At 45.6% G+C, this 15369-nt stretch overlaps 1 protein-coding gene across 8 annotated transcripts in view; it reads left to right on the top strand.

The window, feature by feature from the left end:
• Window positions 1-2034: 2034 nt before the first annotated feature.
• BCAS3 (BCAS3 microtubule associated cell migration factor) overlaps window positions 2035-15369 on the top strand; it is a 365129-nt gene continuing 351794 nt past the window's right edge. For all 8 annotated transcript variants that reach the window (XM_075440276.1, XM_075440274.1, XM_075440281.1 and 5 more), the window contains exons 1-5: window positions 2035-2131; window positions 3716-3803; window positions 6645-6699; window positions 8529-8604; window positions 10490-10596. In XM_075440276.1, the coding sequence (XP_075296391.1) occupies window positions 3733-3803; window positions 6645-6699; window positions 8529-8604; window positions 10490-10596 (309 nt within the window). In that variant the 5' untranslated portion in view covers window positions 2035-2131; window positions 3716-3732. The remainder of the gene's footprint in view (window positions 2132-3715; window positions 3804-6644; window positions 6700-8528; window positions 8605-10489; window positions 10597-15369) is intronic.

Genomic DNA, 15369 nt, shown 5'->3' with positions numbered 1-15369 from the left:
CTTTCAAAGACGAATGGTCACAACAAAGATGCAAGTACAGCATGTTTATTAGATGAGTATCTATTGCTTACAACGTAAATATGCAAATAACTAGAGCAATTTTCCCTTTTTATTCTATATGTAGAAGCAAAATAATTTTTTTCATCAAAACCTGCTGCATTCATGAATGTGTGCCTCTTTTTCCTCCCATTTCCTCACAGCAGTTCCAGACTTGGGCTTCTCCAGCTGGAGGGGCAGACGTCGGCTCTTTTCACTTTAATAAACTAGACAAGAGCTACATTTTTTCCTGGGAAAGCTGCTGAATGACAGTAAGCATTAAACATTCAAAGCTCCTCTGCAGTAGATGTAAACTTACTTGCTGATATAAACTGGCAGTGGTTTATTCTTGTGTATACTTTGCCTACCTATGTATCGTTTGACTTCTCTGGTAATTAATCACCAAAGCTGAGATGGGGAAGCGTGGGAATTTACAGCTAACGTGAGCGCAGTCTCCCTGTGGTAAAAGCAAGTCTGACTTACACCCACTTTTTTTTTTTCCCTTGTGAAATAAAGATCCAGTATGTGCAGGAACAGAGTTCTGCATCAGCAACAAGAAGCTGAGAGCGTGTATCGCTTGGATCACGCTGTTGCACTTTCCAAAATAAATTAAAAAAGCTTCTAGTGCTACTTGTTTTTCCAGAGGATGATTCTGTCCGGCAACTCACCGCTGAGAAACCATTGTTTGGAATGCTCTTCAGGGGGAGAGGAACAAATGGTTACTCTTGTCTGGTAACAGCTACTTTGTGAAGAAGTGTGCTGCCTCACGCTCTTTGGTAATGGTTTAATTTTTTTGATGCTTAGATTATGATTTGTGGTTACAGAAGAGGGGTCATCCAGTCCTGGCTTTCAGGAACCGCAAGCCAGAGGCCCAGGCTCCCCGATGGACGCCTGGCCGGGTGCGAAGAGCTGCCTGTAGAGGCGGTTACTCAGCTACAGCAGACGCGACACCCTTCAGCATCTGTGCGGCGGTGGACACCTGTGAACAGCCATGGACACGGAATGGTTTGGGTTGGGAAGGACCTCATAGACCATCTTCTTCCATCCCCCCACCATGGGCAGGGACCCCTTCCACCAGCCCAGGCTGCTCCCAGCCCCATCCAACCTGGCCTTGAGCCCTGCCAGGGAGGGGACAGCCACAGCTTCTCTGGGCAGCGTGGGCCAGGGCCTCACCACCCTCACGACGAAGAATTTCTTCCTTGTATCTAATGCAAATCTCCCCTCTTCCAGCTCGAAGCCATCACCCCTAGCCCTATCACTCTGTGCCCCTGTAAAAAGCCCCTCCCCAGCTCTCTTGTAGCCCCCCGTCAGGCACTGGCAGCTGCTGTGAGGTCTCCCCGGAGCTTCTCCACGCTGAACAGCCCCGGCTCTCCCGGCCTTTCCTCACAGGAGAGCTGCCACAAAATCCCGACCTCTGAGGGAAACCTGCCCCGACCTCTCCCGAGCCGACGGCCGTGAGGGCTCCTGGCAGGCGGCCGCTCCCTGCTGAGGGGCGACCTGCGCCCCGAACCCCCTCACCCCGCGCTGCCTCCCCGCTCGCCGCCATTTTCTCCGCTGCGCGCTCCTCCCTCCGCCCCCCCCCGACACCGAGCCCAGGCCCCGCCCCTCTCCCCGCCCACCTTCCCTCGCCGCAGGGAAAACTCTCTCTCGGGGCAAACAGGCCCCGCCCCCAACGAACGCCCCGCCCGCGTCTGCGTCACCGCGCACGACCTCGCGGAAGGTAAACACTTCGCGAACGCACCCGCGTGGGCGGGGCCTGCCCCGGCCAATTGACGCATCGGCCCGCGGCTCCGCCTCCGCTCACGTGCACGGGACTGACGCGACGGCTCTCGCGAGATCTCGATGTAAACAAAGCTGCGGGCGGGGGCGGGGCCGGCTGCCTTTCGCCGCCTCAACCGAGCTTGGGGCGCAGCCGCCCTCAGTGCGCCCCCCGAGCCCCGCCCACTGCTGGGAAACGGAGGCCGGGGGTTGGCCGCTGACGGGGAGCAGCCCGCCTCCGGAGCCGTCTGATTGGCTGGCAGGGCGCAGTGCGCTGGGTGTCATTCCCCGTGGGGGTCCCAAACACTGTCAGTGAGGAGCCGGGCGGCGGCGGCAGGTGAGGGGCGGCGGGGCGGCTCTCGGGAGCGGCACCCGCGGGCTGGGGAGCGCCGGGCCAGGGCTGCGGGGCGGGCCCGGGCTCTGGGCGAGCGCTGCGGCCGGCTCGGAGGGCGAGCGTGGGGCTGTGAGGCCGGGCGGGGGCCTGAGGGAGCCGCCGGCAGCGGGCGCGGGTCCCGGCGCCTCCCGGGGCGGCCGCGGCCTGGCGGGGGGGGGGGGGGGCGGCAGCCGGGGGGAGAGCCCGGTACGGCTGGAGCGCCGCGTTCCGGAGCGGGTGGCCGAGGGCGCCCGGGGCTTCCCGGCCGCCTCCGTTGCGGGGCCGGTGCTGCCGCCCGCGGGAGGGCCCGACCCGGCCCCGCGGTTGCAGCTGCTCCGGTGCTTGGGGCCGTGGAGCGGGTGACGGCGCTCAGGGCTCGGGTCGGGGCGTCACGGGAGAGATCACGGCCTTTGCGCGCCCTTCCTGCTCCTGAGGTAGCTCGGCGGGCGCGCCGCGCTTCAGGCGTGCTGCCGAGCGCTCGGTTACCGGCTTGTGTGGGGCCGGGGGGGGCTTTGGTTTCTGTGGGGCCGGGGGGGGCTTTGGTTTCTGTGGGGCGGGGAGGTTTGTCCTTGCCTGGCTTACCGAGATGGCCCTTACGAAGCCCGCGGAACGGTGCTGATAACCGACACCGCCGTGGGGATTTGGCCCCTTCCCTCACTCTGTGGTCCTTGGTGTGGGGCGGGGGGGACCGAAGGGGTGGCTGGGGTCTGTGATGCTCCTCGAGTGTATTCAGCCTGTAGGAAAGTTGCGCTGAATTTTGACGTGGAAGAACGGATGTGTGAGGAGGAACTTGAAGACAAAAAGCTGACGTAAAAGAAGTAGAATGTGTTCCATCTCACTTTTTGTGTTGGCTTCGATGTAACCCGTTACGGATTTTTCAGAGTACAAGACACTGCAATTGTGATTGTATGCTATTTTTATACAATTATTTTCCAAAACAACAGCCCATTGTCATAGAATTATAGAATCGTAGGTTGGAAAAGACCTCTAAGGTCATCAAGTCCAACCATCTACCCAACACCACCACGCCTGCTAAACCATGTCCCCAAGTGCCACATCCACACGTTTTTTGAACCTCTCCAGGGATGGTGACTCCACCACCTCCCTGGGCAGCCTGGTCCAATGCTTGACCACTCTTTCAGTACAGAAATTTTTCCTAATATCCAATCTGAACCTCCCCTGGTGCAACTTGAGGCCATTAGTAGATAATGGCCTTACGTAAGGGTGAAGATAACCGCGTACCTGTACCGCTATCTTTAATGTAAAGTTGGAAGATAATTTCCCACTATATCATGCAGGTTTGTGTGCTTTTTGTGCTTTCACATGTGTCACAGGAGCTGCAGTGGTTGAGATACTGAAAAAAGAACTTGGTTTTGTTTTGGTTTTTTTTTTTGAAGAGTGCTGTAAAGGGGCATAGTGCCGTACAGGTTTGTATAAGCCAAGTTTCTTTTTCAAGAGGTTTTTATCATCCAGAAGAATATGTCAAGAACTAGTGTAATCAATAATCCTGATACGAATTGTTATTAAAAAGAAATGTGTTTCTTACAGGTATCTGCAAAGAAACAATGGCGACAGAATCTCCGCGCCGCCCGAGTCGATGTACCGGAGGAGTGGTGGTTCGCCCGCAAGCTGTCACGTAAGCGCGTTCTAGAAGAATAGCCCTTATTTGAAATGTTTTTTGTTTTCTTGCAGAAGAAGAACCTGGCCTGAATTTTCTTTCAAAGCCAGCTGTGAGGGCTTGTGTTGACAGTACGGTTTTGTTGCACTGAGTATTTTCCAATAAAATAAACAGGTGGTGCATTCCTGTCTCCCAGGACTGTGCTGGTCAAACTGTCTCATTAAGTAGGACGCTTTTAGCTTGATACACCCAGACCTTCAAAGTGTGCCTTTCAGAGATGGGTACTTGATCTTGCAATGTTTTGTTGCTTGTTTACGCAATTTTGTTTGCTGTGCAAACACTACACTAGCTGTGGGTCAGTGATTGTGAACTTCTTCCTTAGGCCAGGAGGAACACGGGTAGCGTGTTCCTTTCTTGCTGTTCTTTTTGATAATACCTTGTCACGGGGGATATGTTAAAACATATAAGCCTGTCGTTAGAGTCCTGCAGTAAGCAGAATTGTGGATTCTCTTTTTTTGCTTAAGAGAAAAAACCAAGATCAAAGGAAGAAGCGACCTCTTTCTACTCAGAGTGCATGAGACCTTTTTTATTTCACTTGGGCATCCTTGTTTTCATTGTGTTCACGTGAAAATACCTTCATGGCAGAAGAGCTTAGTGAGACCGTCCGGAAGATTTATGGTCTCATCTTTGTCTGTTAAAGGACTTTTGTAGCAGATTTTCTTTTTTCCTGGGGATGTTTATACTGCTGACTTGGTGCTGCGGAATGGCTCTGTACTGAAATGTTCACTTGTACTGTCATTTTCAGCAGCTCTTAGCTTGTCGCTGGAGACAGCTGTGTATTTCAATGTCAAAATTTGCTTCATTTTTACCAGTGAGCACAAGAAACCTATCATTGTAGCACACAAAGTTGTGTTAGAGGTTTGTCTTACAGCCACGTGATAGAATAAGCGTTTTTTTGCATTGCAGAATTTATCAACAAACGCATTTCTGTTTGTAACGACCTTTTCTTCAGAGTACACTTCAAAGATATAATAATAGAAAAACACTGTAAGAATAAGACTATCTGTTCTTTTGTGTTATTCAATATGGTGGCATGTTCTTGAGGTGTATCTTTTCACCTCAAAAATTTGTCTTTTTGATGAGAGTTTGTGTGTGTTGAGCGGCCTGCAGCAGCGTTCTGCTGCGTATGTTAAACTCCTGGGTTCTTACGAAGGGAAGGTGGGGGTTTTTTGTGGGTGGTGGTGTTGTTTTTAAGCACTTTAAGGATATCTTCTTGGAAGTTTTTCAACTTCAGGGGAGATTTAGAGTACATACACTGAATAAAACACTTCCCAAACATCAACTTTGTTTTGAGACGTAGTTGGGGCAGGAGAGGGGAATTAAAAAAAAAAGTAGTGATTTCATGAGCTGAAAAATGACAACGGTATGACTCTTGCTGGTAGGCATTCACGTGAGAACTTCAAACACTGTATTTAATACTACACCTGTAGACAACTGTTATTGCTGGGTAATAAAGGGATCTGAAGGTACACAAAGTTTTGGTGACCTACATAAATCAAAGAAGAATCAGCACTGGAAACCACAGCTCATTTGTAAGGCCTCAGCTTAAAGCAGTAAGACAAACTCTGATGCAGTAATCCTTGGATTGCTGAACAAAATCATGAGTTGGATTAAGCTTTCTGAAATACAAAGCTTTGTGTTTAGCTTTATCTTTGTTTTCAGAGAGGAGTCAACCAGTTCAGCGGATCCAGGTGTTGCGGCATTGGACTTGAAGTATCTTCTGTGTTGCTGTGTATAGGGCAGAGTACTTACTACTGAAGTATTAAACACTTCAATTTATATTTAAAGACTCTTAACACAGCACAGTTTCAGAAAGCATGAAGAAAGTGTATGTACCTTTGGACATCAAGAGCCTGGATTTCCTCGTTTACCATTTTTCTTTGTTGCTTTTAGAAATCTTGAAGTAGCACAGGAAAAATGACTACCAATATAAAAATTAATTTGGGGACTGCCAGAGCTGTTACCTAAAAAGTTTTGGGTTTTTTTATAAAATTGTCTCAGACTTTATGAAGATTGTTCCTGTTGCCAGCGTGTTTCAGTATTACTCATTACAGAAAGCACAAACTCTTTGCATAGTTTCAACACCGTCTGTCTGCTGTAGTCAACCCACACTGCACGTTGCTCAGCAGTTACACAAGAGACTCGCCGCACATGCAGGGATAAGCTAATAAAAGCGTTAGCTTAAATCTACCAGAACAAGTGTATCTTGCACTATGTACTATACTAAATCATTGCTGCTGACAAACTTCCAAGAAGGAATAAGATTCCCAAGCTGTAAAATCTCACCTGAAAATACCTCCTGAACTATCCTTAGTTAGGGTGTTGTTCCATCTCCTGCCCCCAGCCACTACTACTTATTTCATCATTGTACATAACACGTGTGAGGTTTACTTGCCCTGCAAGGAGAGCTCCAGCCCTTAGCTAAAGTTGTTGTCTTCATGACACAATATGCAGATCAAGTAGGAAAATACTGAGGGATAATTTCCAAATGCCTGTTCTACTTCAGTCAGCCGCTCTGGTGTGCAGAACGTCGTTTCTTTTTTGACTGTTCAGTTTTATACTTTTTCCCCCCCAGCAGTTATTTCATAAACAAGTATCACTTAGCTTTTGACAGGCTTTCAGGCCACTATTTATATTGTCAGAGTGTTTGACAGTGTCTTAAGTAACTGCGTTGCGTACTTAGTATTTTCTTTTGCACTAAAGATTGTGCATGTTTTCTCTGGTGATGTGTCATACTGAATATATTCACAAGAGTTTCTGACCTTCAGTGGTAGCTAAAATTCTCCTTCTGTTTTTAAGGGAACAGTCGTATATGGAAAGCGTCGTTACCTTTCTTCAAGATGTTGTGCCACAGGTAGGTGTAAATCTTTAAAACGACTTTTTCGGTGTACAAAGCAATTGAAGTGTGTGTCAGGTGGACCAAAATGTCATTGAAAAACGAAATTTGGGGGTTTTTTGAATGTGAATCTTCAGACCAGGTTTCTGAAAGCGTTGACTGCATCCCCGCTGAAGACTGGGCCTACAGATTTCCTCTGATAGGTAACAATAAAACTGAAAGTCTGAGCTGGGTTCTAGCTGGAGACCTGTGTATGAACCCTGCTGGACTGGTGTTAGAACAACTTGGTAGGCACCCTTTGTCACCTTAGCTCTTATCAGTGGATGGAAAGGAGCAAGTTTCTTTTGCCTCCTTAGCTCCCCTGTTTTTCATCTTGTTTCCTTAAATTGCCGCAGAGTGTCCTGACTGCGGAGCTCTGCCTGCCCCGCTGTTCTCCAGCCTGCTGAGCTTTGCAAAGCAGGAGTCCTAGCTCTGCTCTTTTTTTTTTTTTTTTTTTTTTTTTTAAATTTCATTTCTGGGACCTGCCTCTCTGGAGAATAACTATGGTGCTTCTGTCTGCTCTTGGTCATAGTTTTCACAGGTAGCAGCAGCATGAAACTGGAATGGTCACCTCTGTATTGCTCTGGGGCCTCTCGGTAGCAGAGGGAAGCTGGCTGTGTGTTGTTACTCTTGGGCAAAGCTGTGGTCTGCAGTGGAGAGCACGGCAGCTAATTGTCTGCAGCGTCGGGAAGCGCTCTTGGTTCTCACTCGAAGGATTAGCTTGGTTAGTTAGTCATGAGTTTCCTCAATAATAATATAAAAAAAAAATTCCCCTCACTAATATCAATTTGTGAAATGCATTTTGGCCTCCTGGTCAAAATTAAAAATAGTCAAACTTCATTCAAAGGATTGCTACATTGCACACACGCCCCCATTTTTTCCCCTCTCTAGTTAAAGTATACAGTCTGTGTTTTATTTTACAAATCAGTTTGCCTTCGAAGCATGGAATGTGATTTGTTTTGAAAAGTAATACCCACACTTACTTTTTAAATTTGTATTTTTAGTTCATGTTATTGCTTTTCTGGCATGTATAAAGTGATTATGCAAGCTCTTTTCATATTTAATCCAAAATACCGCACAGTATTTTGTTATAATTGATTGGGAAGTGATGGTATTTCTACTGTAGCTCACATTCTTACTACCACAGTTTCTCCTGAGAACTGTAAAACTTGCCATTTGGAAACGCTGCAAGTCTCCTTCACAGTTTTCTTTTGTATCTCCTCTTTTTATGGGCATCTGTAGAACACAGAACTGAAATATGGATCTGTTCTACTGGAGTTACAGTTTGATCTCTTGTAAATGGGCATATTAAAGATGTCACAAATAGAACTACAACATGTCAGTAAAATGAACTGTGTAGTAAAGGTCTCTTTCTTTCCTCAGTCTTGCTTACAAAGCTTTTAAGTGAATTGAAGAGAACTTTGAAAGTAAAAATGCCTTGTGTGAGAACCTCCAACATTGCTTTTAGAAGCAGTGTACAACTGCTACAGCTAAAAGTTGTAGAAGCCTCTGTGTTTTACCTTGGCTGAACTGCTGTAAGCCACGTGGCATTTCTGTCCTGCCCCAGAAGCCTCGTTGGTATATACATCTTGTAGGTGGTGTTATGCTTGTTGAGTTGTGTTTAGTGTGGTGTATGTTGATCATGGAACGATTCATTTTTGAAACAAAACCTCACAGGAACACTGGTGACAGCAAGATACGTGTATCTCTGGTTTTCTTTTTTAACTTGCATTCCCTCCTGTGGTCTATAGAGGGTGGAAAAAAGGATGTTAAACTTTCTTATTTCAACTCTTTTTCTTTTTATCCAGGCCTACAGTGGTACCCCACCAGCAGAAGAAAAGGAGAAGATCGTTTGGGTCAGATTCGAAAATGCAGATTTAAATGGTGTGGCTTCATTTTCTCCCACTTATTTTTGTGACTTTTGGGTCCGTGTACAATAATTTCAGTCAGCTTATCAGTAAGCATTGTTGATTCGGAATATTTCGTTTCCATGTTCTAGATAGACTAAACTGTTGGTGAATAACTGCACTTTTGTTGAGTACCTTCCAAATGGAACAAACAGGCCTTGCAACTTCATCTAAAGGCAGTCTGACTCCTGCTTAGGAAGGGGCAATTTCCCCCCCGCCCCGCCCAGTCCATTTCCCTTCCTTAAGGTAGTTGAAAACAAAGCATGGAGCTGAATTTATTTCATCCACGGTTTGATTTCAAAGCCAGGTTATTTAACTGTGAATCCAGTCCAGGTCCCAGATAGATTTTCAGTGGTGTGATAGAATTCGTAGCAACCTGAAAAGGAAGAGCTGTTGGGGAAAACGATCAGGAGGTTCCATGACGTCTTTCAGGGAGATACATAGCAAAGCCCCAAAATATTTTTAAAATGTAACTCGTGTATCACTTCCAGTGTATCTTAGTATCATCAGCAAAGACTGCTGACCTAGCACAGGCAGTGGATCTCCAACCTTTTTTAAGAGAAAATGGTGATTGTTGAAAGCTTTGCAAAGAGTATCGAGTAAAGTAGATCTCCAGTGAAGAACTGAGCTGTTCTACCTGTCTGTCCCAGTTATCTTTTTTTCAAATAAGGAAGGTCAGGGACTGAGTGAGAGATGGTTGATTGCTGCTATCAGATAGTTACTTCTCAATTAATTGCACATCTTGGAGTTGCTTGTGGCAGGTGGTAATGTGTGCTTGCCGTAGCTGGGGAGCTAAGGGACCTGCCTTCTGGAGAACACGGGATCCAGGTCTTTCAGCAAATTGCTATTTCTTGTCTGCCGGCTGATTTTCCTGTCTAGAGCTCTATGATAAAGGCTCATTCTGGTCTCGGATGAAGTAATAGCAACCAGAGCTGTGATGGGGAATTCTTGGCCTTTCCCAGAGGTTAATAGGGAAGATTATGCATTTTTCAGCTGTTGAAATGGCACAAAGGCTGGCAGTTCATAAATTCATGATTATTAGAACTAGAAAAGGCCTATCAACCTAAACATGTCATTAGGTCCAACTTTAGGCTAGTTAAGGTTTGTTTGCTTATGGGTTTGCTTTCCTAGTCTGTTTATTTTTTAAAAATACTCAGGCATTCCTTCTTTAGGTTCTTTTCTACAGCGTAACAAAAACTCTTTAGAATATTCTTCAGCGTCCTTCATATTCTGTTTAAATTTACTTTTATGCAGCCCAGTCTGGTTGGGCCTGAATACATTCTCTTTCACTATCCTAAAGATTTCCTCTCTTTCTTTGATGCTAACGTGCTTGCAGTGAGCTTTTGTTCATTCTGTCATAGTTGAAAATGTAGTTTTAGAGGGCTTCACTCAAGAAAAGCTTAATAGTTTGATTATTAGGTCCTGTAGCACTTTTCTTCCTGGGGATTTTCTTTTGGTAAGGTTTATGTAAATATTACATAGTATCTAGAAATAGTTTTGATCAGTCTGTGCATTTGTAATTTCTGTATTTGCTAATGTTTATTTTGTCCATCTGTGTTTTATTAATCATTGAAGAAAGAGTTACAGAAATTTTGGGGATATTTAGTGACAATACGCACTGTAATCCAGGAAAATTTTTCTCCATCACTTCAAATTTTAATGCTTTTTAACCTCTCTGTGAAACTGTAACAAATCTATTAGGTTTGCATAAAAGAATATATTTCAGTATGATTCCAGCATAAAAATGTAGACCACTTTGCTTGCTTTTAATTATGACAACAGAAACATGGATTAAGAACTGACACCAGGCATAGTTGATCTGAACCTGTTAGTAATGGCTTTGATATTTAAACCCAATTTAGATACATCAAGGAATATGGAGTTTCATGAAATACATAGCACCGGGAACGAACCACCGTTACTGCTAATGATCGGCTACAGTGATGGAATGCAAGTCTGGAGCATACCTGTGAGTACAGAGTTCACTTCTGTGCCAGAGGCTTTTTTGTTCGTACTGTTGTGTTATTACTTTAATATTTTACTTTTAGTTTTTTTTCCTATTGAAGTGGAAAGAGCCAACGTTTGCCATCTATGTCATACGGTTCCTATGTAATAGGCTTGTCTTAAGATTGATACTGAGCATAGATCAAGTGCTTGAATTCATGAACCATCAGATTTGAGGGCTTTTTACAAATGATTTTTGTTAAGTTAATTTTCAGAGTCGAATTGGGAGTGGGAATTGACATTATGGAATAGTATCCCAGAAAGGACAGAAATCTTTTGAACCTACAGAAAGGAAAAAGGGTGGAAAAATATGAGAAGAATTTGTTTGTCCCAGCAATGCAAGTATGACAGTATTGATAGTATTTTACAATCTCAAGTTTGTCATGTACATGATTTGCAATTTTAATTTTATTAAAGTCTATGTGTGCATATGGGTTTGATTTCATGCTGTCATACACACACCCTGCAGTTTGTGTTTCAGAGTGGTTTATGAGCACATGGTCTCAATTTGGGGAATTGCCCCAAATTTCTTGAAACTACAGAATAAAGTCTAATACAGTAGGTCATAAAATTCTTAACTTAAAAAAAAAATTGCTCATAAAACCTTGTCCTTCAAAATAATGTAGAGAGGATGGAGTTCTTCCCTTTTGTAAAATACGTTGGGTTTTTTAGAAATGTGTATGTCTGTTGATAACTTCTTGGTTAGCTGTGTAGGATGTGTTTATATACCAGTAGCTTAGTAGAATAGAAAAATAGTATTAATTTGCACACCAGAAGTGAAGTTAAATTGAGTTTCACTGGAGAGTTGGAGAGCTTGATTGCACGTTGTCAGCTGCAGATGAGGAAGGAAAAAACCTGCGGAGCTGTTGCATTTGAAGGAGGGTTTAACAGAAATGGAGTAAGACCTAGTATGCTTTCCGAAATTTCAGTGTTTGGTAACTTTTTACTAAAAATTTAGGAGCTTTAACCAAAATTTAGGAACATTTTAACCAAAATAGAGAAAATTTTATCTGCTTGTGTGCCCTGGCTGCCAAGAAGGCCAATGGGATCCTGGGGTGCATTAGGAGTGTGGCCAGCAGGTCGAGGGAGGTTTTCCTTCCCCTCTACACTGCCCTGGTGAGGCCCCATCTGGAGTACTGTGTCCAGTTCTGGGCTCCCCACTTCAAGAAAGGTGAGGAGCTGCTGGAGAGAGTCCAGCGGAGGGCTGCGAGGATGGTGAGGGGACTGGAGCATCTCTCCTATGTGGAGAGAGCTGGGCTTGTTCAGCCTGGAGAAGAGAAGGCTGCGAGGGGACCTAATAAATGTTTATAAATATCTGCAGGGTGGGGGTCAGGAGGACGGGGCCAGACTCTTTCCAGTGGTGCCCAGCGACAGGACAAGGGGCAATGGGCACAAACTGAAGCAGAGGAAGCTCCAGCTGAACCCGAGGAAGAACTTCTTCCCTCTGAGGGTGATGGAGCCCTGGCCCAGGCTGCCCAGGGAGGCTGTGGAGTCTCCTTCTCTGGAGATATTCCAGCCCCGCCTGGCCGCGGTGCTGTGCAGCCTGCTCTGGGTGACCCTGCTTGGGCAGGGGGTTGGGCTGGGTGACCCACAGAGGTCCCTTCTCTTCACCATTCTGTGATTCTGTCCTGAGAAACTATGTCTAATTCTAATTTTCATGGCTTTATTTTTAGTGGAGCAAAACCTATCTTTGGATTGTTTGGTGTGTTTTAAATAAAAGCCTGCCTTACGGTGGGATGAGTTTGAAGACTCAGAACGGGTTTATGCAGTGAGTTCCGTACCCTCGTTTGGAGGCCGCTCAGCGGTGTCTGGGCCCCTCCGGGCCGCGCCGTCCCGCGGCGGTGCGCTGCGGCGGGCAGCCGGTAGGGGTCGCCCCGACACCGGGCTGCGGGGGGCGCGGGGCTCGGCGGCGCGGGAGGGCCCGGCCGCTCCCCGGCTCGGGGGCTGCGAGCTTTATAAAACAGCTCGGGCTGAAGGAGCTTTATAAAACAGCTGCTTGGTGCTGCTGGAGTGCTCTCACCCAAATGAAGGCGCGTTCGCTGAGAAGTGTTTGGGAGTAAATTGTGCTGGGCCTGGTGCTGGCCGCTCCGCGGTGGGAAGAGCTTTGCGTCTCGCAGAGGTGGGTTTTTTCCCTCTGCGTGCGTAAGTAACACGCGCTTGCTTTGTGGTTAGGTGAGAGCTCTGGGCTTCCCTCGGAAGCGACTTTCTGTGTCCGTGTGACAGTGTCTCTGTCGGAGCTATCCGTATCAATGCCCTCGAGAAGCTGGTTGTGAGATGGGATCTTACGTGTATGAGGAACCACAGAATCACAGAATGGTGAAGAGAAGGGACCTCTGTGGGTCACCCACCCCAACCCCTGCCCAAGCAGGGTCACCCAGAGCAGGCTGCACAGCACCGCGGCCAGGCGGGGCTGGAATATCTCCAGAGAAGGAGACTCCACAGCCTCCCTGGGCAGCCTGGGCCAGGGCTCCGTCACCCTCAGAGGGAAGAAGTTCTTCCTTGTGTTCAGCTGGAGCTTCCTCTGCTTCAGTTTGTGCCCATTGCCCCTTGTCCTGTCGCTGGGCACCACTGGAAAGAGTCTGGCCCCGTCCTCCTGACCCCCACCCTGCAGATATTTGTAAGCATTTCTAAGGTCTCCTCTCAGCCTTCTCTTCTTTGGGCTGAAAAAGAAAGCAAGAATGAAAGAAGAGAGCCTCAGTTCTTTGGTATGTGAGCAGATCACCTCGGTGTAACCTGTTCTGCGTTAACTGTTGGTGTTTAAACTCACACCCCATGGTCCACTGCAGTAAACATGAAATAATTGGATGGAGATAACTAACAAATGACGAGTTAAACTGCTTTGGTTTTCCTGGTTTATGTGGGGTAAGCGTGCTTACCGGTGCTGTCAGGCAGGTAGCACAAGGTAGTTTATCCAATGTTCCTAGTAGGAAAGAGGGGTTTTCTTTGGGTTTGGGGGTGGGTTTTTTCTTCCTTTTTTTTTTCCTCTTCTGCTTGCCCCATTTCTGGATAAGCCACAAGTTAGGCCATGAAATACCTGATGTGACCTTCTTTTTCAGCAGGATGCGACAGCCAGGTGGTCTTTTTTTTGCCCAGTGTATTTCATTTCATCATTTCTAAATCTTTACAGTATTTAATATTTTAGGAAAAATGAGAAAAATGAAATTGCAGGACAGTTTCTATTAGTGTTGTTCATTTTTTTGCAGAGGTATTTTTGATGGGTGAGGGAAGGTCCAGTGAAGTGAAAAAAAATTGCCAAGTGTGGAAATATTTTACCATCCATCTTAAGAATGTCAGCTGTAGAGATATTGTGTCACTTTGTCAGCCTTCCATTTGTGTATTCTGTGAAATTCTGAGACCACATCCAGAGAGGTACAGCTTCGACCTGCGCAATTTGTGTGGCTTAGTATAATTTTACTGTTGGAATGGTTCCTTTCTTAGTAACATGGTCTTAGCTTCTTGGGTTGATAGTCTTTAACATCAATTTTTAGATAAATTCTGCTCTGAAAAGGTATTTATCCGACAAATTTGGAGGTAACATAACCTATTTTTCTTCCACGTTGTTGTTTCTCCATCTCATTTTTTTGCTTACGTGGTCTGAGTAAAATAAAATCTGGCAGTTATGTGACTGACAGTATTTAGAGTTTATTTGTCTGCACTTTTTTGTGTCCTTTGGTAGTAAACAAACCTTTCTTCTTGATATTGCTGAGTATTTAGCTTGTAATTAAGCAACATTATTCCAGTTATTAAGAAAAACCCATATCTCTCTTAAAAACCTTTCAATCTGGAAAAGCAACAATTTGACATTTACGTGAAAATCTGCTCGGTGAGGCTATTATCTGTAGCATTGTGCTTTTTATTCATACAATTGAACCTCTATTCAGCACTTAATAAAGTAATGTGTTGCAGGCAGTCCGGTTTGCGTCTGAGTGATTATGAAGTGTTTATGACAGCTCCTAAGCTGACACTCTGCGTAATGGTGTTACATTGACTTGGGAACACCTTTGCAGCCTGCCTCCAGGAGCGTGTGTCTCTGCGCAGTCTGAGTGCTTTCACATTAACATCTCCTTGGAGTAAGATCTTTGACTACAGAAGTGTTACTTGCAAATGGAAGATACCATTAGGGCTGCTTCAAAGGACTGAAATAATGTTTGGACTGCTGGGTGCTGGAGTAACGGCTGGGGTTTTGAAGTGCGGTGTCTAAATCTGTATTGCATAAGAAGCGGAAGGTGTCCATCCAAACGGCTTTTCTTTGATCTTTGTTTTGAAACGGGGGTGGGAAGGTTAAAAGTGTTCTTAAAATATGCCTCACTAAGTGGGGAGAAATCTGGGAATATACAAAAGTATGACTAGAAGTTCCTATCTGATAATTGTGCAGTGTAGTTTTGTGTTTTATTTGGAATTTGTTTTTCCCTTGCTCCCAGTTTCATGTTTCAAATACAGTTGGAACTGGTTTCTGCCTGATGTGGTTTCCAAGTATCTGTTCTAGATGTTCCTGTTCAGGGAAATGCATGTTGGCTGGTTTTGTGGCAGATATTTTTTTTTTCATTGTGTGCTGGAAGTTTCAGAAGTAGAAAAATAATCTTAATTTAATGGTTCATATGAAAATTAAAAAAGAACGATCAAGCTTGAGTTGAATAAAGTAGGAACTACCAAAGGGACCTTTTAATAACAAGCACAGCCATGTATTTAGTGAAAAATACCTAAAGGCTGTGGTGTAATGGTGCTGCCACAGTCCGAC

This window comes from Opisthocomus hoazin, chromosome 20 (assembly GCF_030867145.1).
Source record: "Opisthocomus hoazin isolate bOpiHoa1 chromosome 20, bOpiHoa1.hap1, whole genome shotgun sequence".
Taxonomy (NCBI): Eukaryota; Metazoa; Chordata; class Aves; order Opisthocomiformes; family Opisthocomidae; genus Opisthocomus; species Opisthocomus hoazin.
The sequence above is the reverse complement of the archived record's forward strand: the minus strand, read 5'-3'. Positions and strand labels throughout refer to the sequence as shown.